The sequence below is a fragment of the Aspergillus japonicus genome, assembly GCF_003184785.1.
Source record: "Aspergillus japonicus CBS 114.51 unplaced genomic scaffold BO86scaffold_39, whole genome shotgun sequence".
NCBI lineage: Eukaryota > Fungi > Ascomycota > Eurotiomycetes > Eurotiales > Aspergillaceae > Aspergillus > Aspergillus japonicus.
The window spans coordinates 130878-153908 of NW_020291676.1; the positions used below are offsets into that span (position 1 = coordinate 130878).

General features: G+C 55.5%; 10 protein-coding genes across 10 annotated transcripts; 6 read left to right on the top strand and 4 right to left on the bottom strand.

Moving 5' to 3' along the window:
• Positions 1–542: 542 nt before the first annotated feature.
• On the bottom strand, positions 543–2309 carry BO86DRAFT_420380 (MFS general substrate transporter; the record flags this gene model as incomplete). Its single annotated transcript, XM_025675201.1, has 6 exons — positions 543–696; positions 748–817; positions 967–1599; positions 1673–1982; positions 2035–2231; positions 2279–2309. The coding sequence occupies 6 exons, from the start codon at positions 2307–2309 to the stop codon at positions 543–545; spliced, it is 1395 nt and encodes a 464-aa protein (XP_025525894.1).
• A 105-nt stretch (positions 2310–2414) lies between these two features.
• Positions 2415–3742, bottom strand: BO86DRAFT_449351 (class I SAM-dependent methyltransferase). The gene is made up of 4 exons (XM_025676699.1): positions 3529–3742; positions 3453–3473; positions 3242–3391; positions 2415–3188 (listed from the first exon to the last, which is right to left on the bottom strand). Exons 1-4 carry the CDS (start codon positions 3679–3681, stop codon positions 2676–2678), a joined length of 837 nt encoding a protein of 278 aa, XP_025525895.1. The 5' UTR covers positions 3682–3742; the 3' UTR covers positions 2415–2675.
• Positions 3743–4279: 537 nt separating this feature from the next.
• On the top strand, positions 4280–5876 carry BO86DRAFT_449352 (uncharacterized protein; the record flags this gene model as incomplete). The annotated part of the gene is made up of 3 exons (XM_025676700.1): positions 4280–4706; positions 4775–5006; positions 5103–5876. The coding sequence occupies exons 1-3, from the start codon at positions 4534–4536 to the stop codon at positions 5874–5876; spliced, it is 1179 nt and encodes a 392-aa protein (XP_025525896.1). The 5' UTR covers positions 4280–4533.
• Positions 5877–6004: 128 nt separating this feature from the next.
• On the bottom strand, positions 6005–7506 carry BO86DRAFT_411201 (kinase domain protein; the record flags this gene model as incomplete). The annotated part of the gene is made up of 5 exons (XM_025674564.1): positions 7215–7506; positions 6817–7145; positions 6456–6763; positions 6242–6404; positions 6005–6192 (listed from the first exon to the last, which is right to left on the bottom strand). Exons 1-5 carry the CDS (start codon positions 7493–7495, stop codon positions 6005–6007), a joined length of 1269 nt encoding a protein of 422 aa, XP_025525897.1. The 5' UTR covers positions 7496–7506.
• Positions 7507–8214: 708 nt separating this feature from the next.
• On the top strand, positions 8215–9747 carry BO86DRAFT_390625 (uncharacterized protein). The gene has a single exon (XM_025672435.1). The coding sequence runs from the start codon at positions 8313–8315 to the stop codon at positions 9525–9527; it is 1215 nt and encodes a 404-aa protein (XP_025525898.1). The 5' UTR covers positions 8215–8312; the 3' UTR covers positions 9528–9747.
• A 1019-nt stretch (positions 9748–10766) lies between these two features.
• On the top strand, positions 10767–12718 carry BO86DRAFT_434162 (extracellular dihydrogeodin oxidase/laccase-like protein; the record flags this gene model as incomplete). Its single annotated transcript, XM_025675884.1, has 3 exons — positions 10767–10901; positions 10960–12474; positions 12559–12718. The coding sequence occupies 3 exons, from the start codon at positions 10767–10769 to the stop codon at positions 12673–12675; spliced, it is 1767 nt and encodes a 588-aa protein (XP_025525899.1). The 3' UTR covers positions 12676–12718.
• A 742-nt stretch (positions 12719–13460) lies between these two features.
• Positions 13461–14829, top strand: BO86DRAFT_449355 (SDR family NAD(P)-dependent oxidoreductase; the record flags this gene model as incomplete). Its single annotated transcript, XM_025676701.1, has 4 exons — positions 13461–13536; positions 13602–13705; positions 13760–14240; positions 14303–14829. The coding sequence occupies 4 exons, from the start codon at positions 13461–13463 to the stop codon at positions 14518–14520; spliced, it is 879 nt and encodes a 292-aa protein (XP_025525900.1). The 3' UTR covers positions 14521–14829.
• A 1397-nt stretch (positions 14830–16226) lies between these two features.
• Positions 16227–18121, top strand: BO86DRAFT_390628 (tubulin beta chain). Its single transcript, XM_025672436.1, has 6 exons — positions 16227–16264; positions 16341–16364; positions 16435–16460; positions 16524–16565; positions 16618–17463; positions 17545–18121. The coding sequence occupies exons 1-6, from the start codon at positions 16253–16255 to the stop codon at positions 17948–17950; spliced, it is 1356 nt and encodes a 451-aa protein (XP_025525901.1). The 5' UTR covers positions 16227–16252; the 3' UTR covers positions 17951–18121.
• A 231-nt stretch (positions 18122–18352) lies between these two features.
• On the bottom strand, positions 18353–20038 carry BO86DRAFT_317193 (uncharacterized protein; the record flags this gene model as incomplete). Its single annotated transcript, XM_025668156.1, has 1 exon — positions 18353–20038. One exon carries the CDS (start codon positions 20036–20038, stop codon positions 18353–18355), a length of 1686 nt encoding a protein of 561 aa, XP_025525902.1.
• Positions 20039–20732: 694 nt separating this feature from the next.
• BO86DRAFT_135708 (PLP-dependent transferase) lies at positions 20733–22458 on the top strand. Its single transcript, XM_025666140.1, has 4 exons — positions 20733–21208; positions 21263–21603; positions 21667–22119; positions 22176–22458. The coding sequence occupies exons 1-4, from the start codon at positions 20830–20832 to the stop codon at positions 22422–22424; spliced, it is 1422 nt and encodes a 473-aa protein (XP_025525903.1). The 5' UTR covers positions 20733–20829; the 3' UTR covers positions 22425–22458.
• The last annotated feature ends 573 nt before the right edge of the window (positions 22459–23031 follow it).

Here is a 23031-nt window from a genome sequence, read left to right on the forward strand (position 1 = left end):
CTACAGGTAGCGGAGAGACAAGAACTAACCTCTCCGTCGTCAGTTCATAGCGGCTCCGTGTCTGTCATGCAGTATACCCTACACAGCTTCTTCAGTATCACCCTCCCACTGTAGCCCTTGGAATTTGCCTCACTTGAGTGAGCTGCGATGGCCTGAAGAATGTGTTGAAGGTGGAACTCACTCCCTTGCCAGGGACCAGGCAGGGTCACCACAGATTGACGGGGTTCGTGCGGGGCCCCGCATTCCTGCAGTGCCGAGGTGGGAATTCCGGGGTCGGCTCCATGTTCGTCCTCCACATCGGCACCAGGGACCACTCAAGTACCAGCATCCAGAGAGAAGAATGCGGGGGATTTGACCAACCTAAGGCCTGGGGACTTGGATGACCAGGGCCTCGCGTCTTGTTGTCCCGAGGCGTGCCATACACCCTAAAAGGTCTGTTTACTGGGGGTGTCGTGCAGGATCACATGAGGTCAATTTCTGAGGCATCCACTCTTTCAGTTTTCCAGCCATGATAGATTGATAGAAAACACCAGATAAAACAGTCACTGATCTATGCGATTGGGCCATTCCCAGCACTCTTCCTCCACTGACATACCCTTTTGTCTTTCAGTCCACCGATAGATCCCCATCTGCACGACCACCAACACAAACCCTACCGCCACCAACGCAATCATAATCACCAGCCCCTGCGGATAACTAGATCTCCCATTAGCACGCTTACTATTTCTCTGATCCATGGTAACTCACAAGTCACCCGCCTCATCTCCCCGGAAGATCTGGCTCCCGGCCATCAACCCCGCCGTCGCGGACATGACAACTAGAAAGCAACAATCAGTCTCCACCCTCACCACAAACACACACACACACACACACACACACACACCGCTTCAAAACTTACACAACCTATCAACATGATCAGCACATCACTCTATTTACACCAGAAAGGAAAGCAAACTCACGCAACACTAATACTCCTCTCCCCCGCCGACTCACAATTCACCTGAATCCACGCATTATGCACCGGGTGGTACCCGACCGCCAGCCCATTGACCATCGTCCACAGCCCGACATGCCCCCATCTCCCCACGTGCGGCTGCACGGTGCGCAGCACCACCAGCGCGACGAGGTAGCTGCCGATCGCGAGGAGGACGGTACTTCCCCGCCGCCGGGATCGGTCACTCAGCCAGGCGAAGAAGAAGATGACCGGGAGAGTGATGAGGTTGCCGATGGCGGCCAGGGCGTTGGCGAGGATGCGGTTGAAACCGAGGGACATGATGATGCTGGGCGTGTAGGTAGTTAGCGGGCTCCAGGTGGCGAAGACACAGCCGGTGGCGAGGAAGTGCGGCCATTTGGCGGTGTTGGTGATGGTCTTGTAGACGAGGGACCAGGGGATGCGGTCGTTTGCGGGCGAGCTTGGGGATTTGGCTGGGGGTTTGTCGGTGGTGGGCTTGTCGAGACTACTGCTGCTGTCGCTGTCGCTGTTGCTGCTGCTGGTTGTGGGTGTGGGTGTGGGTGAGTTGGATTGGGGGGAGTAGGGTGGGCGGTCCGGGAGGCCCGTGAAGAGGAGGAGGGCCATGATGATGGACCACAGTCCTTCGACTGCGTTGTTTTAGCGGTGATATACTTCATACGCCTGAGATTGAAGATGAGGGTCGGCCTACTGGCTACTCACCCAAGAATATCCACTTCCACCCCGCTAACCCGCCCCGTCCATCGAGCTTCAGCAGCGCTGCCCCCAGAAGCGGCGCAATCGCTGCGCCCCCGAACATCCCGAAGAAGAAGATTGCAATGCGCTTCGTCAGTTGTTCCTTCGTGTACCAGGTGGAGAGTGTGTACATCGCGGCCGGGATGTACCCGGCCTCCGCGAGGCCGAGCACGGCCCGCGTGATGAGGAACCCTGTCCGATTACGGATGAAGATCTGTAGGGCGGCCAAGACGCCAAAGATGAAGACTTGGGCACCGATCCAGCGACGGGGGCCGACCTGATGGTGTTAAAGATAGAGCTTCTGGGATCGGAGATGGGGCACGGCTCACCCGTTGTAGAGCCATGTTGGAAGGAATCTCTAACAGGACGACGCCCAGGAACAAAAGCTGGTTGCCCAGGTTGATGGTATTCTGGTCCACGGAGATGGCCGAGGCGAAGCCTCCCGTCAACGCGCTGGCGATGTTGGTCCGGTCGATTTGGTAGGTTGCGAAGCCGGTGGCTAGCAGGGGGAGCACGAGGTAGTCCGCTCTGCTGGTTGTCAGTTTTGCTCTCCGGCGGGTTGTGTCTGCGTACTTCGTTTTAGTGTGCATATCATGGCGACCATGGCTGACGACCTCCAGATCACTGTGCATCATCTTTGTCTTCGTCTAAAGGAAATTGACAATGGTGAATTTGGTGCGAAATATATTGGCTCATCGCTTATCAACGTGTGTTGTCCAAGGACCTTGGGGACAACCCTTGGGGTGATAAGATAAAGCTCTCTGTGATTGAGGACCTTATGTATAGCACAGTACAGCGCACCACGGGACAACTAATGAACCATTTTCCACATGATACTGCTTGACCAGTATCTCTGCGACTTAACTGTCATCTGCCTATTTCCCGCTCCCACCTACAACTCTCACTACAACTTCCGTCCAAACCCTCAACCACCTCCCTTCCTCTCCACCTCACCACCCATCCCACCCAACTAAACCCTCCTCACCACAAAGACCATCTTAAACGAACTCTGCCGATTATACCGATTCAGCTTGACCTCCGCCCACTCCTCGGCCCGCACGTCGAGCTCCCACTCCGTCCCCGTCTCCGCCATCACCTGCGCCCACATCCGCCGCCACGACTCCAGATCATGCCGGTAGTAGGTAGCCCCCAGCTCGCTGTCCTCGCGCTCACCGGCCACAAAGTCCCCGACGTGCCGGCCGACGAGCAGCGACCCCTTCTGCGGCCGCAGCAGCGTGATGACCTGCTTGGCTAGCGCCACCTGCCGGTCCCAGTCGAAAAGATGGAAGAACGAGGCTGCGTTGATGACGTCGACCTGTCCGGTCAGACGCTCGAGCAATGCGCAGGAGGGGTCGAAGATGTCGCTAGGGATGAATTCGGAGGTGAGCGTGGTGCGGTCGGCGAAGAGGTCGTAGCCCAGGGTGATGAATTCGGGGTGCAGGTCGCTTCCGTAGAGGGAGGAGGCCGGGGCGCCTTGGTGGATCTGGGGGGTGGAGGTTAGTCCTGGGGTTTGGGTGAAGTTGGCGGTGTAGGTACCAGGTAGCGGATGTCTTGGCCCATCGCGCAGCCTAGGTCTAGGTATGTCTCGTTTGAGGACTTCAGGCGCGAGAGGATCTCCGGGTAAGCTGGGGAGGCGCAGATGGTGATGTCGAGGAAGCGGAAGGATCCGATGCAGGGGTAGGGGAACTGGGTGGTTGGTTAGTGGAGTGCCAGCAATGATGACCTGAAGAGGAGGAGGGTGGCTTACCACGGCGAAGGCGCGATCGCGCTGTGAAACTGTATGTTAGATTATGGATACTCTTGAGGGTTCGGCGCTCACTCACCACCTCCTTGACATGGTCGATGATCCTCTCCTCGGGGATCTTGCTGTACTCGGCCAGCAGAGTCCGGGCGGGCTCCTTGACCTGCGCCAGGTCGGGCTGGTACCAGCTGTACTGTTCGGCGGGCTTGTCTCTTTGCACGTTTGATTCAGCCATGTTGATCGTGTGCTTGGCGCCAAGGGACTGTCTTGTTTGGGATGAAGTTTGGCAAGGGAGGTGAAGAAGTTTGGTGGGATGAGTGGAGTGGGCTGAGGCTGACCCCACATCTTATCCCCGAGGCTTATCTGATCCCTCCCAATTGGGAAATCAGGGCCGGTGCAGTGACCCCCGGGTGTACTACAGGGGCCCAACCTTTTAGGCTGCGTGTGCTACACAAGCACGTTTCTCGGTGAATTCTAGAATAAACAGGTAGTGTACTTGGTCGGTAACTACAAAGTACAAGGGCAAATCTTTCAGGAGGTACACAACAAGTACATCAACACCAACCTGTGTCAGTAATGCGCTGTCGGTGCAGTAGTCGGAGATCGGACAAAGAGCCGACAAACACAACAAACAACATAGTAAATTCAGTCACAAGGCATTAACTACCTGTCACATCCTGATCATCATAACGCGTTATATACTGTCAGTGTTGGTGTACAGTATAGATCTGGGCCTGCAAACACCGAGAGCCGCCAAGGCCGGCGACTGAGGCTCGCCCCCACATTCTCGGGGACTGTTTGCTCTTCCAGTCCCTTGTTCTGCGCCAGTGGAACGACTCTCTTGCATGCCCAGACATGAGGTCTGGCAGTATAAGGTAAGGTGTGTCTGAGCTTCATTCAAGCTGTGAAACACCAGAGTTGTATGCGTGTTGGTTGTATTCAAGGAAGTCTGCGAACTCCGAGTGCTCCGCGATGATGTCATAATCTCATTCGCCGCAAATACCCTGTATCAGTCACTACCAAGAGAAAAGCAGGATATCATTCCGCCTTTGAATCTCATCCAACATTCCTCGACGAGATCCGACGCATGTTCAATAGCACCAAGATGAAGTCAACATACGACGCCGTCGTCGTAGGCGCCGGCCCCGGAGGCATGTCCACCGTAGCAGCCCTGCTAGACGCGGGAGCTCAAAAGGTCCTCTGGGTTGATCCCGCCTGGCAGGGAGGACGATTGAACGGCCTGTACCGGGAGATCTCATCGTAAGATCTCCCAATCATACTGATAAGGAATTGGAATGTTCACCATGCTAATTGACAAACTCATCCAGAAACACGACCGTCGCAATCTACCTGAAAGCGATCAACTCCTCCCAAACCCTGCGCTCCATCATCGACTCCACCCCGTCCCCCAACGCAGTCACCAAACTCGAATCCATGGACCACAACTCCACCTGCCAGCTCAGCGTCGCCGGCGACATGATCTGCATGCTAATCGAGGGGTTGCTCGCTCGTCCAGAGGTCGAAAAGCTGACAGCTCAAGTCGAGGAAGCGCGTCTAGACGTAGGCTCCCCTTCCCGCCCTTTCACCCCCTACACTCTCATATATCTCGAAACCAAGAACAGAACTCCAGAGCTGCGCTAACTCCAACGGCAGAAGAATATCTGGACCCTAACCACCACACCCCCCTCCCCAACCCCCATCAAATCCCACCGCACGATCCTCAGCACCGGCTCCCACCCGCGCACCCCAACCACCCACCAAAACCACAACCGGAACCTCCACCAACTCGACCTCGACACCTGCATGCGCCGCTCCCTCCTCCCCGACCTCCTCCCACGCAACCACCCCTCCACCATCGCCGTCATCGGCAACTCCCACTCCGGCATCCTCGTCGTGCGCAACCTCTACGAGCTCGCGCAGGCCGGCGACCACTCCGTAAAAATCATCAACTTCCACCGCCGCCCCATCAAGTACGCCATCTACACGGACGAGGGGATCATCTTCGATAACACGGGCCTCAAGGGCGCGACGGCTGAGTGGGCGCGCGAGGTGCTGGAGAAATCCCCGGATTCGGGAATTGTGCAGTTTGTGGATGATGGGGAGGATGAGGAGGCAGCGTTTGAGGAGTGGTTGCCGCGGTGTACGCATGTCGTTTGGGCGGTGGGGTATGAACGGAACCCGATCCCGAGGGTGTTGGTGGAGGGGAGGAGGGTGGATGGGGACTTGGTGTTTGATATGCGGTCCTCGGGATTTAGGGTCGTGGGGCTCGAGGGGCTCGAGGGGGTAGTCGTGAGGGGTCTGTATGGCGTGGGGATTGCGTTTCCGGAGGAGGTCGAGGATCCGGAGGGTCATGTGGAGGCTGCGGTGGGCGTGGCCAAGTTTATTGCGTTTACGCAGAGGGTTAAGGAGCGGTGGGTGGGAAGGGGTTGATTTTGTTGGAGGGGTTGTTTTGTTGGAGGGAGTCAGATCGGAGGGTTTATCCGCGGGGGAGTATGGTTCCATTGTAATGAATAAATGAGTACCTAGTTAAATAGAAATACAGCTTCAGGGGAGTATTACTATGGATCTGAATTCAGCCAGGGGTCGTCCAGCAGCTCCTGAGCTGTCTTCCTCTTTTCAGGGGTCCACTGCAGCATCGACCGTATAAAATCGAGAAACAGCTGCTGATTCTCTCCGGTAAGGTTCTCCTCTACCTCATGCAGTGAAGTTGCAGGGACAGTGACCCCTCCCGCACCCAGCCATTTACCTATCATATACTCGTCAGTACGACCCCCCACCAAACAAGGAAAACTCACCATCATCTGTAAAAACATGGTGAGTCTCCTGGCTCCGTCGCACGAAAGATAAAGGCGGCAGCCCGAGATACGCCACCATCTCAGCCACATGATGCGAGGGGGAAAAATCTCCGTCTTCGTCGAGCGCGTTGAACAGATGTCTGTCTTCGAAAACATCCCACACCTGACACCAAGTCAGACCCACATGTGCTTCTTACGATTGAGTTCCGCTTACCATCGCACCAAGACTCCAAATATCAACACTTGAGGCCCAATCCATATCGAATAGTACTTCGGGCGCTCGGTAGATCTCCGGCTGAATGATCCCCCTGTGAGAATGGCCGATCCTGGCCTGTCCCAGGTCGCAAAGAACCGGCTGTCCCCATAGGATGTCCTTGGGGAGGCGGAGCTTCCGGGAAGTGTAGATTGTCCGGTTATCGTCTATCACCTTCCGTGGACTGGGATTTTGTTGCTCGGCTTTTTCAAAATCCCTGAGCATCGAGTCATCGTCAATGCTGAGCATGATATTCGAAGCTCTGATGTCTGTCGTGGTTCAGGTTATTTGAAAGTTTTGGGATAGATGGCGCGGAACGCACCAGTATGGACCACCCCGGCCTCTCGGTGGAGAAAGTCTAGACCCTGTAGGATGCAAAGCAGGGTTTGTTTGAGCAGCGGCTCACTGAGCCGTCTGGACGTAGAGAGCATCCGCAGTTCGTTCAGCGACAGATGTATGGGCGGATGCACCAAGCATTGGTGAGTACCGTCTGGGCCAGGAATGCTGAAAGTATCATACAAGCCACGAACGTAGGCACTTCCGATGTGGGAAGAATTCAGCCTGCTCAGATGGTCATAGATCCTGATCTCGGACAGCGCCCGCGGAGAGTTGGTGTTGGTGAGCACTTTGATGGCTACATATTTGCTTTCACTGTGTAGAGCTAGGTCAATACTGTTTTTTGCTCAACTGTACCCTTTATCGTTTTGTTAAGCGACGAACCTTTTGTCCCTACATAGCCAGACAGTGGAGTAAGAGCCGTAACCTAGCTTGCCTACCACCTGGTATCGTGTGTTTAGGATCTCACCGACGTGTACAGGATAGAACTGTTGGGGCTTATAGAATGGTAGCCTCTCTTCCTCCCAGAGGGATCGTCTGGGGTTGGTGTGTGGCTGGGAACATAATGCACGTTTCCCGTGCAAGACTACTACTCGTGAGATGATCAGGATAGACTTGGTAAGGGGTATGCCATTCTGTATGGCCGATAGGTACCTCGCAGCCATGCGTTGGGCTGGTATCGCTGCGTGGGTGTAAGCTTGATGGAGGGAGGATTCAATTGAACTAATGCAAGGGGGCGGAGGCGGGAGCCGGGGCGGTGCTTGGCGGATTCTACATAGGAATTCTGGGGTCTTGTTTTATGCCGAAGGAGGTAGTCATCAAAGCCGTGACTTTTTTCTGCAGAATATTATTCCTCGACTTGCTTTCAGTCAACGCAGCGCTGCAAAGAAGTGCCTCATACAACTTGAGCATGTAGTAAGGAGTTGTCAGTCTTGATTTACGGGTACACTGGTGAGGGATATATCCCCGGTGGTCGCTTGCGGATGGCAGCCATCTAAGCATGTCTTTTCTCTCACCCTCGTGAAGACCAGCTGGCTTGATCTCTCATCTTTCAAGCTTGTATAGCCTAGTATGTGCGAGCATCACCTGGACCAGGTGGACAATCAAGTGTTTACCTAAGTACCTACAGTTATATACTACCTCATACCCTCACCATGATGGAAACACCTGAATATGTGCAGCTAGTCCAGATTAGGATTAGCCTTTCTGTATCCGCGAAATAAACAAACCGAGCAAACAGCACAAGTTGTGCTGCATTAATCCGGGATTATCCAATGGTGTGCGAGTCAAGCTATCGCTGACCTAAGCAATGCATCCGCATAACATGCTCCCCACCGATCCCATCGATGGCATCTCAATTCCTACCCAATTGAAGCTAGAGCGATATCAACAAAAATATCCATACATATTGCAGCGCCGCCGTTGGCTGATCAAACCAGGCCAGTTAAGATGACGCCATCTCCTTCACGCGTCGCCAGCATCATGCTGTCCTGGCTCTCGCTCGAGCTCGTGTCATGTTCAACCCTCCAAACGCTGTGGGCAGGGTACGGCCACATCTGCGCTATCTCCGCCCGCGCCACCACCTCCGAGGCCGCCGCCCATCTCGCCCAGCTCTGCGGAGTGGACTCAAAAGGCGCCGGGGGCACCTACCCGCTCATCCTAAAGCTCATCTCCCCGCCGAGCACAAAGGCCGGCACCCAGGATGAGGGCCACCTGCGCAAGATGCTGAGCTACGAGGTCGAGCAGTGCTTCTACAGCGAGGTGGTGCCGCGGCTGGGCGACGAGATCGGCGTGGCCAAGTGTCTGGCCTCGACGCGCGATATGGCCGGTAGGCCTGGCGAGGATGAGCTCCGGGGCCTGATGGCTACCATCATGGTGGATCTGCGGCCCGCATATCCGGTGGCCGGGGGCAAGAGGAGCTCTCTGAGCAGTACGCAGGTGCGCGCGGCGCTGCACTGGCTGGCTGGGTTTCACGGTCGGTCGTGGGCGTTGTTGTCGGGTAGCAGGGATGAATTGGTTCTGCCGCCGCTTGAGGAAGCTACGAGAAGGCAGAGCAGGAATGAAAAAGGTGGCAGTGGGTTGTGGTTGAATGGTGGGTATACGTACCTTGCCACCCGAAGGAAGGAGTACGCTTCTCTTGTCGATGATACGGACTCGGAGTGGTCCGAGGCGCTGTGCAGCGCACCCGAAGGCTTCTCCTTGTCTGTGGCTGAGATGGTGGCGTTGGTGTTGACGCCTTGCGGGAGGCCGACGGAGTCGTATATCCATGGGGACGTCAAGTCGGAGAACCTGTTCACCTCGGACAGTGGAGAGCGGGTCGCCTTCTTTGACTTCCAGTACGTCGGGCTGGGCCTGGGGGTGTGTGATCTCGCCAAGCTGTTTACGTGCTCGGTCCCGCTCGAGATGCTGGTTGAAGACGAGGATTATCTGCCCGAGCAGCTGCCGATGCAGGACGGGGAGAAAAGGCTGCTGGAGGGGTATCGCGCGCGGCTCCTCCAGGGTCAGGAGTCAGACATGTACCCGTGGAAGACATTTCGACGACACTGGGAGACGGCACTTGTGGACTGGTGCAGATTCCAGGCCTCTTGGGGGTTCTGGGGAAATACAGAGTGGCTGGAGGCTCGGGTAAGATCGATCCTCAGCGATCAGGGTTGGAGGGACTGGCTATATCAGGAAGTCAGTTCTAGAAGTGGTTAGTGACGAAGAAGCTGGAGCAGGGCTCGGCTCAAGGCGTCTTACTGTCTAATCTTAGATCCCTGAGTCAAACTAGAGATCCGAAATTTTAGCCCAGACCAGCGTTCTGTGGGCTTCCAGCCAGTCTATGTCGATAGAGGTTGGTTGGCTGGACTACTGCCAGGATATGCGGATCATATAGCCAGCATACATCATCAAAGAAAGCTTTCACCATGTCGAAAACAAATTCTCGACGGTTTCAGTGCGATTGGGCACCGAAGAAAATCTCTTCCGGGTACCATAACCTGCAGTTGTATTCCCTGTGGTTTCCCGGCCGAGTTAAGGTGGCACAAGAGGCCATGTGATAAAGTTGCACGGGCAACCAGATAAGAAGACGCCTGTGAGACCTTGAGACAAGGATGTTCGTCTCCGAGGTGATTTAAACATGCAAATCAATCTTCCGACTGGGTAAGTCCGATGCCAGAGTGCCAAGCCATTCTGCTTTAGACCGAAGCACCAGGATAGCTTGTTCGAGAAAAGGTGTATTGTGCGTACTCCAAAAGAATCAGTAGGCCAATCCTAGGAGAGACATGCCTTCACCCAATTATGACGAGCTGCTTGCATCTTTCTGTCAAACGATTTGCAAGCTGCCTTGGGAAAACCGGGCCGTATCTAGAGCTAATGCTGTGTCTGTCAGGGTGTGCAGTCTCGGCCACCGTCAAAGCCCTCTTGCAGCCTTATATGATGGTGCTTGACTAACGTGAAAATCACACCCTCAGACGGTTGTCTCAATTGGGAGCGTGGTCGGCGACCAAAAAGCAGCATGCTCAGCGCACACTTCTACAGCCCCCGATAGCCATGCTCTGGATTACCTAGTCCATCATGTAGCCTTGCCAGCTCATGCATCTCGAACCCATGACAATAAGCAATATCTGTCTTCATCAAAAGCAATACCGTAGCAAACAGTTTGTGTTTAGGCAGTAAATAGTGACAATGTGAGGGACTGTCTTGTCTGTTGCCTTTGAGCATAGCTCTCGCTGAGGAGATAGTTCACCATATTTGAAGATACATAATTGCCGCTGCGCCCTTCTGAGGATTGATGTAGTGTGATATGCCCTTTTCAGTCCATCAGTGCTAGCCCTGATTTTCGAGACCACGTTTCGTGTGACTTACCATGGTGCCTTGGTTACCCTTTTTCCTTCGTGGTGCAACAGCCATCAGTGCAGCTTGTAATATCAGTGAAGAAAATAGTAAGGATCAATCATGCTCCCTGCGCTATTCCAATGTTGTATTCGGTTGTCTCCAACTGGCAAGGGAGCTGACATCAATTCTACCCAAGGCCTATATCCTTACGGTACACTACCTACCAAATATCTTCCCCCTTTCATCAAGGACGAGGTATGATCGAGTCAGACACCAAGGTCCCTGGAAACGACGGCTCACTGATTCAACTCAGGGGGTAACTCAATACCCACCATGGCGAGACGTCTCTCCGTTAGGACCTCCCCCCGATACCGGGGTAACGCGTCATTATAACTTCACCGTCATGCGCGACATAACTGCACCAGATGGGTACAGGAAAAGCGCCATGTTGATCAACGGCCAATTCCCCGGGCCAACAATCGAGGCAAACTGGGGTGATACAATCTCCGTGACAGTGAATAATATGATAAAGACCGGAACAGAGGAAGGCCTGGCCATGCACTGGCACGGAATCACGCAGAAAGGCACTCCTTGGGAGGACGGAGTACCTGGTGTCACGCAATGCCCCATCGTGCCTCGATCCAGCTTCACCTACACCTTCCAGGCTGATCAATATGGGACTGGATGGTATCATTCCCACTATAGTGCTCAATTGACCGATGGCGTCTTTGGCCCGGTTATTGTTCACGGTCCCAACCACGCCAACTACGACTACGACCTTGGGCCCATCATGATCTCAGAATATCACCATCACGACTACTGGTCAAATCTGGTGGAAATCTTCTCCAGGCCACCCGTGATCCCGAATGTGGACAACAACCTGATCAATGGCCGTGGCATCTACAACTGCAGCGGAACCGACTGCAGCCCCGGCGCCAGTCTCTCTCGCTTCAGCTTCAGAAGCGGCAAAGTCCACCGACTCAGGCTCTTGAACACCGGATCTAACGCTAACCAGAAGATCAGCATAGACGGCCATACGATGACCGTGATCGCGAACGACTTCATCCCCGTCAAGCCCTACAACACGGACGTCGTCACCTTAGGCGCCGGACAACGCACCGACGTCCTCGTCAAGGCCACCGGCAGCCCCCGCGATGCCTACTGGATGCGATCATCCATTGACATGGACTGCCTCAACTCGACCGCAACATACCCAACCGTCACCGCAGCGATCTACTACGAAGACGCCGACCCATCCGCCTGGCCCAACACCACCAGCACCGCCGTCTGGCAGAGCAACAACTGCGCCGGGGATCCCCTCAACCAGACCGTCCCATACTACCCGCTCACCCCGCCAGGCACCCCCTCCACGACCGAAACCATCGAGATCAACCTCGCCCAGAACGCAACAGGTCACTACCTCTTCTACATGAACAACGCGACCTTCCGCGCCAACTACAACGCCCCGCTCCTCCTCCTCGGCCGCACGGGCAACTTCTCCGACCCTTACTACGCCAACGCCAACGCCTACAACTCCGGCGCCAACTCCAGCGTGCGCCTAATCTTCAACAACATCTACCCCATGCACCACCCGCTGCACTTACACGGCCATAATTTCTGGGTCCTGGCCGAGGGTCGAGGAACGTGGGACGGTGTCGTGGTGAACCCTGCGAATCCGCAGCGGCGAGACACGCAGATGATGCAGGCGGGCACCCCGGAGAATCCCGCGTATGTCGTGCTGGAATGGGAGCTGGATAATCCGGGCGTGTGGCCGCTGCATTGTCACATGTCGTATCATGTCAGCATGGGGCTGTCGTTGAATATTATTGTCTGTTTGTTCCTGTTCCATGCGAGTGCTGATGGCCTTTCTGGCGCGGTGATGAATAGCTACTGACTGAGGGACTGTCTTTAGGAACAACCGGAGAAGATCCAGCAGCTTAAGATCCCCGCCTCCCTGGCGAAGACGTGTCATGAGTGGGCGGTTTTCAGTGGTCAGGAGTTTGTGAATGAGATCGATTCCGGGGTTTGAGGTTGTTGTGAGGGGAAGGGGGGCAGGGTCCTGGGGCTCACGGAGACGTGGTTAGTGTTTTGCGAAGAGGTTTCGGCTCTTTGGGATAGTGAATGATTGTTTTCTAGGTAGTAAACTCATGTAAAGTAAATTGTTGCCCCTCTTCGGATGCTCAGATGATGATAGATTTTCTGCGTCGACCAATGGAAGTAGACGGATTCACTGGACATTCCTTCCTCAGGTCAACCGATGCCCCCATTCTAATTGCAAGGAGGTTCTGGAAGACCTTCCTAGTCCCTAGTCCCTAGAAGCCTGCTGGAATTATAAACCAAACCAGGCCGAAACGAAAGCTTCAGGTACCATCGGTGTTCCCGAGATCACAACAAACATTTTTCTGGCCACACTGGTGAGATATTTGAAACCGATATCCATAAGCAACGCCAGACAGTCGGAAAATGTGCCCGACTCGATGAGAAACTAAGGTTTGCCTCCCAATTACATGGGAGATGCGTCAGGCGTGTTCCCATTCAGCAGCGGTGCCGAAATTGGCAAGCGCTTCCGGAGGGGCAGAGCGGAGGGGTCTATACCTACCGCGCAGTTGACCCCATCTTGGAATGTGATACCGAAACCCTCCGCCGCGGAGTCCCCAAGTTGCAGCATATGATGGATCTAATCGGGCAGGATGAATTGCTCTTCTGCATATAAGAAGGTATCGCGATCCAAGACGGCTGCAACAGCCCAACCTCGCGGTGATTGTCCTCTAGATTCTTGCTTCCCGTCATTGACTCCGGCGGATCTCTCGCACTATGGCCGCAACTAGCTCAATAACAAACCTCTTCGACGTGACGGGTATTGTCGCGGTAGTGACCGGCGGCGGAAGTGGTAAGCGCGCAAACCCGCAAGACTGGACATCGTCATTCATCGCAAGCTAATGGGCGTTTGTGAAGGGCTCGGCCTGGAAATGACGCGGGCACTAGCAACCAACGGTGCAAAGAAAGTCTACATCATTGGACGAAGGAGACATATCCTGGATCAAGCGGTGGCTGAAATCGTCCGTCTTGCAAACCCCCGACACCAAACAATCGTCTTTCCTAACTGCTATCAGGGCCAAGACAACATCATCCCAATCCAGTGCGATGTCACGGATCCAGACGCCCTAAAATCCGCGGTCGCATTCATCGAGAAAGACATCGGCTATATCAATCTCCTTGTTGCCAACTCCGGCATCGCCGGGCCCTCGGGGAGCGTACCTTCTGGGTCGAGCATCCCGCAGGTGCAGGAGGCCTTGCTCCGAATCTCCATGCAGGAGTTCACGAATACCTTCCACGTGAACTGCACGGCCGTGTTCTACACGGCCATTGCGTTCCTCGGACTGCTCGATGCAGGGAACCAGACCCAGAACGACTACGCCCGCAAGGGCTGTCGGAGTCAGGTGATCGCGACCAGCAGTATCGGGAGCTTCAATCGACGCATCACGGCGGGGTTCGCGTACGGAGCCAGCAAGGCCGCGACCACGATGCTGTTGAAGGTGCTGGCGACGTACCTGGTGCCGTATCGGATCCGAGCGAATGTGCTTTGTCCTGGATGTAAGCGAGAGTTTAGGAGGAAAATCACAAGTCGAGGACAATATGCTGACAATAGGGGCCAGTGTTTCCAACCGATTTGACGACGGACCTGATTCATGGCAAGAGCCCCACGGAGGAAGGGGCGTTCCCGCTGGATCAAATCCCGGCTGAGCGCGCTGGTACCCCCGAGGATATCATGGGCCCGCTGTTGTATTTGGCCTCGCGCGCTGGGGCGTACTGTAATGGGAATTGTGTGCTTACTGATGGTGGTCGGTTGAGTGTTATGCCTGCTACTTATTAGCACGGCGGTATGGATCGGGCCTAGGGATAAAAGAGTGTGATTTTCCATTCAAGGATAAGATCGGTTCATGAATTCTAGCTTTTTAAGTCCCTGTGTCCGTCTGATTAGTGTCTATCTAGGGTAGAACCGGGGCATAAAAAAAAGGTTCGGCATGGAAGTTCATTGAGCCTAGGTAGTTGGACAAAATATCGAGAGGCTGTAGGTATAAGGAGCGCACATTCACACTCTTAATGCCAATTTTTCGTCATTCCTGGTGGGACACAAGAGACGATAGTGTTCAGTATATGCAGCGGAGATCCTAAATCAAAAATAACAAGTCAGTACTTGGCTTAGATTGTTCCACGCTACATGATCCATGATACGCCTGCCAAAGTTCATTGCCCAATGCCGCTTCAAACCCCCTCTCAAATCGCCACAATGATTTCCAGCCTGGTTCACCCAGCCACATTAGCGGAGAACTGTCTACAGTCACCGTTCCGATATAACGATATTGGGACCACGTGACTCGCGATATAAGGAGATTTTGGTGAACATCGTCCTTGATATAACAATGCTCGGCACAGAGAAAGCACCACTTGTCACTATCGAGGAGGCTCTGTATTGTGTGCGCAAACTACAGCTCTTCATCGCACAGCAGGACGACAACGATGATGCGGGTACCCGGTTTCTCCGGAAATTCCTTCGGCAGCTTCAGGAGTTTGAAAAGGTCTTGCTTATGAGGATGGAGAAGGAGAAGGCGAGGACGTGGAAGGCGAGGTAGAATGGTATTTCTACTATGAAATCCTCTCTTTTTAGTTTCTATCGGCAGCCTTGAGCAAGTATACCTAGTAGTTCATGGCTTAGAGTTGTTTTCTGCCGATAGTGGTTCGAAGTGTCTGATTGGTCGTCTAGAAATGGTGATGCTCTCCAAACCGAACAATTTTATGGACACAAAATTCGTTTGAAAGGGTTAAATTGTTTTGATATGAAAAATAAGTGGCCGGAAGACAAGACTAGCCGCCATTATGCGCGGCTGACGCAAGGGTCCAGGATTGGCAATCTGAGAAAGAAATTGGAAGGGTAAACAATCTACGGAGTACGGAGTAAGGATTCGCGTGTAGAGGCAATGGGAATGAATTTAAGGATCTGAGGGCAACATGTGATCATACTCAAAGTTGGATATCTCGCTGAGCCCAATATACGTCCTAGTTGGGACTGTTCGCAGGTGAATTGGGCGGTGGTATGGCTTGATGTTCCGCCCGATGGGCAGAACTGAGCTGTCAGAATGTTATGTTAAAATGCTAAGATTGTTAAGGGGTAAAGGAGCGACCGGGCCGAGCGGCACCGGTGCCGCTAAGCACCAGAACAGTTAGCGTAGTGTGATTGTTGATGTTTTCGATAATTGTGCCCACGTGATCAATAATATCCAATACCCTTATCGGTCATCCCACATTGCACTGATCACACACACGGAGCGAATTAGGAGTATTTCCACGGGAAACAATCCAGCTTAGCTTAGCTTTGGGTTAGGTTCTCTACTTCCAGTTAGGTACCAGCCAAGCCAGAGCTAGTGGCCAGTTCTGAGTCTCTGTCTGTCTGTCTGACTGACTGACCGCTCAACCTCCGTGCCTCAACCTTTTCTCCTCATTTCTCTCCTCCGGATCTCCTTCCACTTGTTTTCCCCCCCAGTCCCACTTCCTCCCTAATTTCCCCCCCCCCCCCCCCCCCCAAATACCCTCACCATCAACTCATCATGCGTGAAATCGTGAGTCGGCTTGTTCATCTTGAGCTTATCGATCGCTTGAAACACGAAATGCTAACTCTTGCCTCCCCACATCTAGGTTCACCTCCAAACCGGCCAGTGTGTACGTTGCACCCATTCGGGAACTGCCAGTCGTCTCCCTAGTACTGTACTTACGAACTCCCTCTCTACAGGGTAACCAAATTGGTTCTGCTTTCTGGTAAGCCCCAACTTTGACTACATCTCACCAACAACCCCAATCACCATGGCTAACACCCACCAGGCAGACCATCTCCGGCGAACATGGCCTCGACGGCGACGGCGTGTCAGTGATCCCGCGGGCACTCGACTCCTTCCCCTTCTGACATCCTTCCTAGATACAATGGCTCCTCCGACCTCCAGCTGGAACGCATGAACGTCTACTTCAACGAAGCCGGCAACAACAAGTACGTGCCCCGCGCGGTGCTGGTTGATTTGGAGCCCGGTACGATGGACGCTCTGCGCTCCGGCCCCATGGGCGGCCTGTTCCGTCCCGACAACTACGTGTTCGGCCAGTCCGGTGCCGGCAACAACTGGGCCAAGGGTCACTACACTGAGGGTGCCGAGCTGGTCGACCAGGTGGTGGACGTGGTGCGCCGCGAGGCCGAGAACTGCGACTGCCTGCAGGGTTTCCAGATCACCCACTCCCTGGGTGGTGGTACCGGTTCCGGTATGGGTACCCTCCTGATCTCCAAGATCCGCGAGGAGTTCCCCGACCGCATGATGGCCACCTTCTCGGTGATGCCCTCCCCCAAGGTGTCCGACACCGTGGTTGAGCCCTACAACGCCACCCTGTCGGTGCACCAGCTGGTCGAGCACGCCGACGAGACCTTCTGTCTGGACAACGACGCCCTGTACGACATCTGCCAGCGCACCCTGAAGCTGTCCTCCCCCTCGTACGGCGACCTCAACCACCTCGTGTCCGCCGTCATGTCCGGTATCACCGTCAGCCTGCGCTTCCCCGGCCAGCTGAACTCGGATCTCCGCAAGTTGGCCGTCAACATGATCCCCTTCCCGCGTCTGCACTTCTTCATGGTCGGCTTCGCGCCCCTGACCAGCCGCGGCGCCCACTCCTTCCGCGCCGTGACCGTGCCCGAGCTCACCCAGCAGATGTTCGATCCCCGCAACATGATGACCAACGCCAACTTCCAGAACGGTCGCTTCCTGACCTGTTCGACTTTGTTGTATGTCCTGCCCCCTTTCTTCCTAAATCCCTGAACCCTCGCCCTCGACCAACCAATGCTAATCCCCCTCCCCCCAACCAGCCGCGGTAAGGTCTCCATGAAGGAAGTGGAGGACCAGGTCCGCAACGTGCAGAACAAGAACTCGACCTACTTCGTGGAGTGGATCCCCAACAACGTGCAGACGGCGCTGTGCTCCGTGCCCCCCAAGAACCTGAAGATGGCGGCCACCTTTGTTGGAAACTCGACCTCCGTGCAGGAGCTGTTCCACCGGGTTGCTACCCAGTTCACCGCCATGTTCCGCCGCAAGGCCTTCTTGCACTGGTACACCGGCGAGGGCATGGACGAGATGGAGTTCACTGAAGCTGAGAGCAACATGAACGACCTGATGTCCGAGTACCAGCAGTACCAGGATGCGTCCATCTCCGATGGCGAGGGCGTCGACCACTACGAGGGCGAGGGCGAGGAGATCTACGAGGAGGAGGCTTAAGCCGTTGTCCCGGTTCAGCGGACTAGCTTGTAAGGGGATAGGGGTGGTTGGTGTGTCAAGTCGATGAAAATCTGTTCTCGTCTTATAAGTGTGCTTGGGATCGATTTGTTGAAGGTCGGCCTTGGCATTTATTTACGGACATAGTAATTTTATTTGGTTGGCGGGACTTGATTTGGTTCTTTTCTTGGTGTGTAGGGTGGCTTTCTGCCAGGTGGCGATTCTCAGAGTGATGGCAGGATGGGGACATCTACTTAGGGTGTTGACGTGATGCAGCAAGTGCAGCAGGGATAAGAGCTCACCTAACGATATAGCTCCGTGGTATACACACCTCCCCAATCCCCGCATGAAAATGCAGTATAACCCTCATCCAACCTCCCAATCCAAGAGCAGATACCGCGAGCCCTACCGACAACACCCCCCCTCCCCCTTTTCCCCATTCACCACCTCCAACCGACAAAAACACGACGCCCGCACCGGCACATCCGCCCCGGCCACCGCAGCCCGCATCCGCCCCTCCACACGCTCCGCATCCTCGACCCTCCCCAACCGCACAAAACACTCATGCACCCCATGCAACGCCCACACATTCTCCGGATGCCGCAGCGCCCGCGGCAGCGCATCCGTCATCCCCAGATCCGCCTCGTAGACCGCGACAGCCTCCGCGACGCGGCCCTGCTCCATCAGCAGCGCCCCGTACGCGTGGCGCGTCGGCTGCATCCAGCCCCACGGTTCGTCGTAGGGGAGATTGTCCTCGAGCGCGATGGCGTTGCGGAGGGCGGTGAAGGCGGCCTCGAAGTCGCCCTCGCGGTAGGCGAGCTCGCCGTCGAGCATGGCGGCGGCGATGGCGAGGATGTCGGCGCACTTGTTATTGAAGAGGGCGCGCGAGGGCTGCACGCGCGAGACGGCGGCGTGGAAGTGCTGGCGCTGCGCGCGGCACGAGGCCGTGTCCCCCGTGGCGGCGTGGGCGATGCCCTTCGCGTAGTGGGTTATCGCGGTGGTCATGGTGTAGAGGGTCTGGTTGGCCGGGAGGGCGAGGGCGAGGATGTCGGCCCACCGGCCGAAGCGGATCAGCACGTGCACGCGCACGGAGAGGAAGGCTTCGAGCCAGTCGGCCATCGGCGGGGATTCCACTTGGAGGAGCGACTCGGGGATCGAGGCTTCGAGCTGGGATGCGGTGCTGAGGGCGATTTCGGACTGCCCGGCGAACAGGGCGGCGTAGATGCGGAAGTGGTAGTCGTGCGAGCGGTACAGGGTGTAGAAGTTCTCGGCCCCGTTGCGCGCGTGGTACCGCTCGTCGGCGGCGATGGCGGCCGAGTTCCAGGTGATGGCTTCGGTGTACTGGCCGCAGAGCAGGTCCAGGTGCGTGGGCATGTGGTGCAGGTGTCCGCCGTCGGGGACCAGGCCGCGGAGGTGGTCGGCGACGGGCAGGGCGGATTCGGGTGAGGGGGACATCTCCATGAGGTGGATGTAGAGGTGGAGAAGCCCCGGGTGTTGGAGGGCAGTGGGCAGGGCTAAAGCGCGGTCGAGCAGGGCTTTGATCGTGAGCGTGGGCGCGCCCTCGGTGGGTGCGCCGGTTCGCAGGTCCCACAGGTCCCACGGGTGCAGGTTCATCAGCGCGTCCGCGTAGGCGGTGATGACGTCGAGATCATCGGGGAATTCGCGGTATACTGCCTCCATGGCTTGGGCGAAGTCCTCGTTCCATGCGGAGAATGGCTTGGTGGGGGTCTCCTCTGGATATCGCGACTGGATTGCCTGGATGAGTGCGGCTTCGACGGCTGATACGTGGGGAGCGTGGGATTCGGCGGTCTTCGCGGCGGCGTGTCCGCGCCGGACGACGGTGGCGAGATCGACCTCGTCGAAATAGCTCCAGGGCTTGTTGTAGTTGGCGCCGATGGCATAGGCTAGCCCCCAGTAGGCCATGGCGCAGGTCTCGTCGGATTCGATGGCATGCTCAAAGCACCGGGCGGATTCTTCGTGGTTGAAGGCGTACATCCAGATGAGGCCGCGGTTGAACCATGTTTGGCTGGTGGAGGAGGCGGTGGTGACGGGGCGGTGGTAGGTCCCGAGATCGAAGTATTCTACTGACATGATGGCTATGGTCTGGATTGAGCTGATCGTGTGTATGTTCTGCTATCAATCTGTTGTTTCTCAGCCACGGTGGCTACGAGGCCGATATGGCGGGGTCAGGTCTTGGCGTGGCGTGATCGACAGGTGTGTTCAGAGCTGTGTATCAAGCTGTACTACCTTTGACTGCCACTTGGAGGAGAGTGATGGTTGACAGACGCTATCCCCGGCGGATCTGAGGGTAGAAAAGAGTGTTGCCCCGATTGAAAGCGGACGAAGGCATCCACCGTCACTTCTCCAACAAGCTGCTCCTCTGGGTTAGTCTATGCGGGGCTTGGGTGATTGCGTTTGCTATCGACGATAAGATAAGCATTGACGGGCAATGAGCATAGCAACTACACCTACTGGAGTCTGTGATACCACGATGTTGGCGTTGGCTGTGATCGAACGCAATCCTGTGCAGAATGGACCTATCGAGTTCCTTCCTGCAAGGCCACGTATCAGCTGAGTTACTCTGCACCTTCCAGATGCGGTTCAGCGGTCCTGGCACTGCATGTCTTGTATCATCCCCGCAGTGCAGTCTTATCGTCGGAGTTGATATGCAGTCCAGCGGCGTTTGAGGATCCTCCTATTTGTTGTTTACACCGAGCCCCTTGGCCATTGCAAGGTCCCAGCTTCTTTTATTCACTCTCCTTGATCCTGGTACTCTCCTCAATTGCCATCAATACCCACTCGTTTAGCTCCACCGTGATTCTAGACACCACCCGGACACATATACAAGCTCAACTCGACAATTGTACAGACCGCACGCAATCATGATCAGCGCGCAGGCTCGAAGCTCCGTCACCAAACTCCGTCATCCACTAACCTCTCTACGCTCTCAGTCCTCGATCGCGACTCCCTCCTCGATTCTCTACGCAAAGATCAACTCTCCCCCGTCCAAAGTCATCGCCAGCCGAGGCCACTACCTCATCACGGAAGATGGCCGGGAGATCTTCGACGCGACAGGCGGTGCAGCCGTCGCGGCAGTCGGTCACAACCACCCGACCATCAAGAACGCCATCATCCAGCAACTAGATGAAGTGGCGTACTGCTACTCCCCCTTCTTCACCACTCCGGCTGCCGAGCGCATCGCAACCTTTCTCACTGAGTCCACGAATGGCGAGATGACCAAGACCTTCATCGTTAGCTCCGGTATGCGCACTCCTCATACGTGACAAACAACCAAGCTAAGGTGAAACAATGCAGGTACGGAAGCCATCGAAGCATCTCTCAAAATCGCCCGGCAGTACCATGTCGAACGCGGAGAGCCCCAGCGGACCCGGTTCATCGCGCGGAGGCAGTCCTACCATGGCAACACTCTGGGGGCGCTCGCGACGGGACACCACAAAGCACGGAGAGCGGTGTACGAGGACATACTGTCCAAGAATGTCTCCCATGTGTCGCCGTGCTACCCGTACCGAGGTAAGACACCCGGGGAGAGTGATGAGCGCTATGTTCAGCGGCTGGCGGATGAGTTGGAAAGGGAGTTTCAGGCCGTTGGACCGAACACCGTTTGCGCTTTTCTCGCGGAGACGATTACGGGGGCTGTAAGTGTCGGCTTGGCTAGACTGTGTATTTGGCAGACTGAGGGGCGCTGACCGATAGAACAGACACTTGGTTGCGCTTCTCCTGTGCCGGGCTACTTCCCAGCGATCAAGGCAGTATGCGACCGCCACGGTGCCCTGTTGATCATGGACGAGGTCATGTCGGGCATGGGGCGCTCGGGGACTCTGCATGCATGGGAGCAGGAGGGTGTCGTTCCGGATCTGCAGACCGTGGCCAAAGGTCTGGGGGCCGGGTACGCGCCTATTGGGGCCCTGCTCGTGGGGAAGAAGGTGGTTGATGTGCTGACCCAGGGTACGGGCGGGTTTGTGCACAGCCAGACGTATCAGGGCCATCCGGTCGCTTGTGCTGCTGCGTATGCTGTCCAGACCTTAATTCAAGAACAGAACCTGCTGGACAACGTCAGAGTTCAGGGCGACTACCTGGGGAGACTGCTGACAGAACGCATCGGAGGTCATCCGAACGTGGGGGATGTCCGCGGTCGGGGACTGTTTTGGGGGGTGAGTTGCTTTTTTACTGTGAGTAACAAAAGCTGACTCTTGCTAATGAGGCATAGATCGAGTTTGTGGCCGAAAAAAAGGCAAAGACACCCTTCCCCGTCAGTGACCATGTTGCGCAGACAGTGCATCTGGTAGGCTTGCAGGATGAGTATTGCATTTCCTTACTGCCTAGTAGCGGAAATGTTGACGGGACTCAGGGCGATATTGTTCTGATTGCTCCTGCATATAACATCACTGCTGCTGAGGTGGAGGATCTAGTGGATAGGGTTGAGAAGGTCATCGAGTCGGTGTTTGATCAGTCTTGACTTCACCTGTGCAGGTGCCGCTTGCGTTGTGTCTGCAGTCCTGTAGCCAAACTGACATAATGATATTGTTAAGCGACTTGCCAATTCACTTGAAATTGACCACTGGAACATTCTACCAATATGACTGCAGCGCCACGGCTTGGAACATGCTCAAGCCTATATAACTTGTTCATTGGCGAACCCTCCACCAGGACAGCAAGCCTGAAAATCTCCCAACGTGAGGCACTCCCACCGTCCATCCCCAATCCCCAATATCAACCTCAGTGTAGAGTTGGTTGTGAAGATTATCGATAGCTTTCAAGACCGTGGAGCGGTCCTTGATAATTCGCGGGGGAGTGTTTGAATGGGGATTGTGATTGGGGACGTGCCCTGAAGGGAGGTGACCTGGTAGTGGTTCATGGTCATTTGAGACTTTCGGCAGATCTGTGCTCGGTCAGTAAGCTAGACTGTCTGGTATGCATCGCCCAACTCGGACTATTGGCAAAAGTGTGAGCAGGCACTGAGCTCTGTCTGCTATCTCCTGCGTCTCATCCGGGGTGTGGTCCCTGCAAGGCCCGATATCGTTTGTTTCAGGCTGTGGTGCTGTACACAGCATGCATTTTCGCGT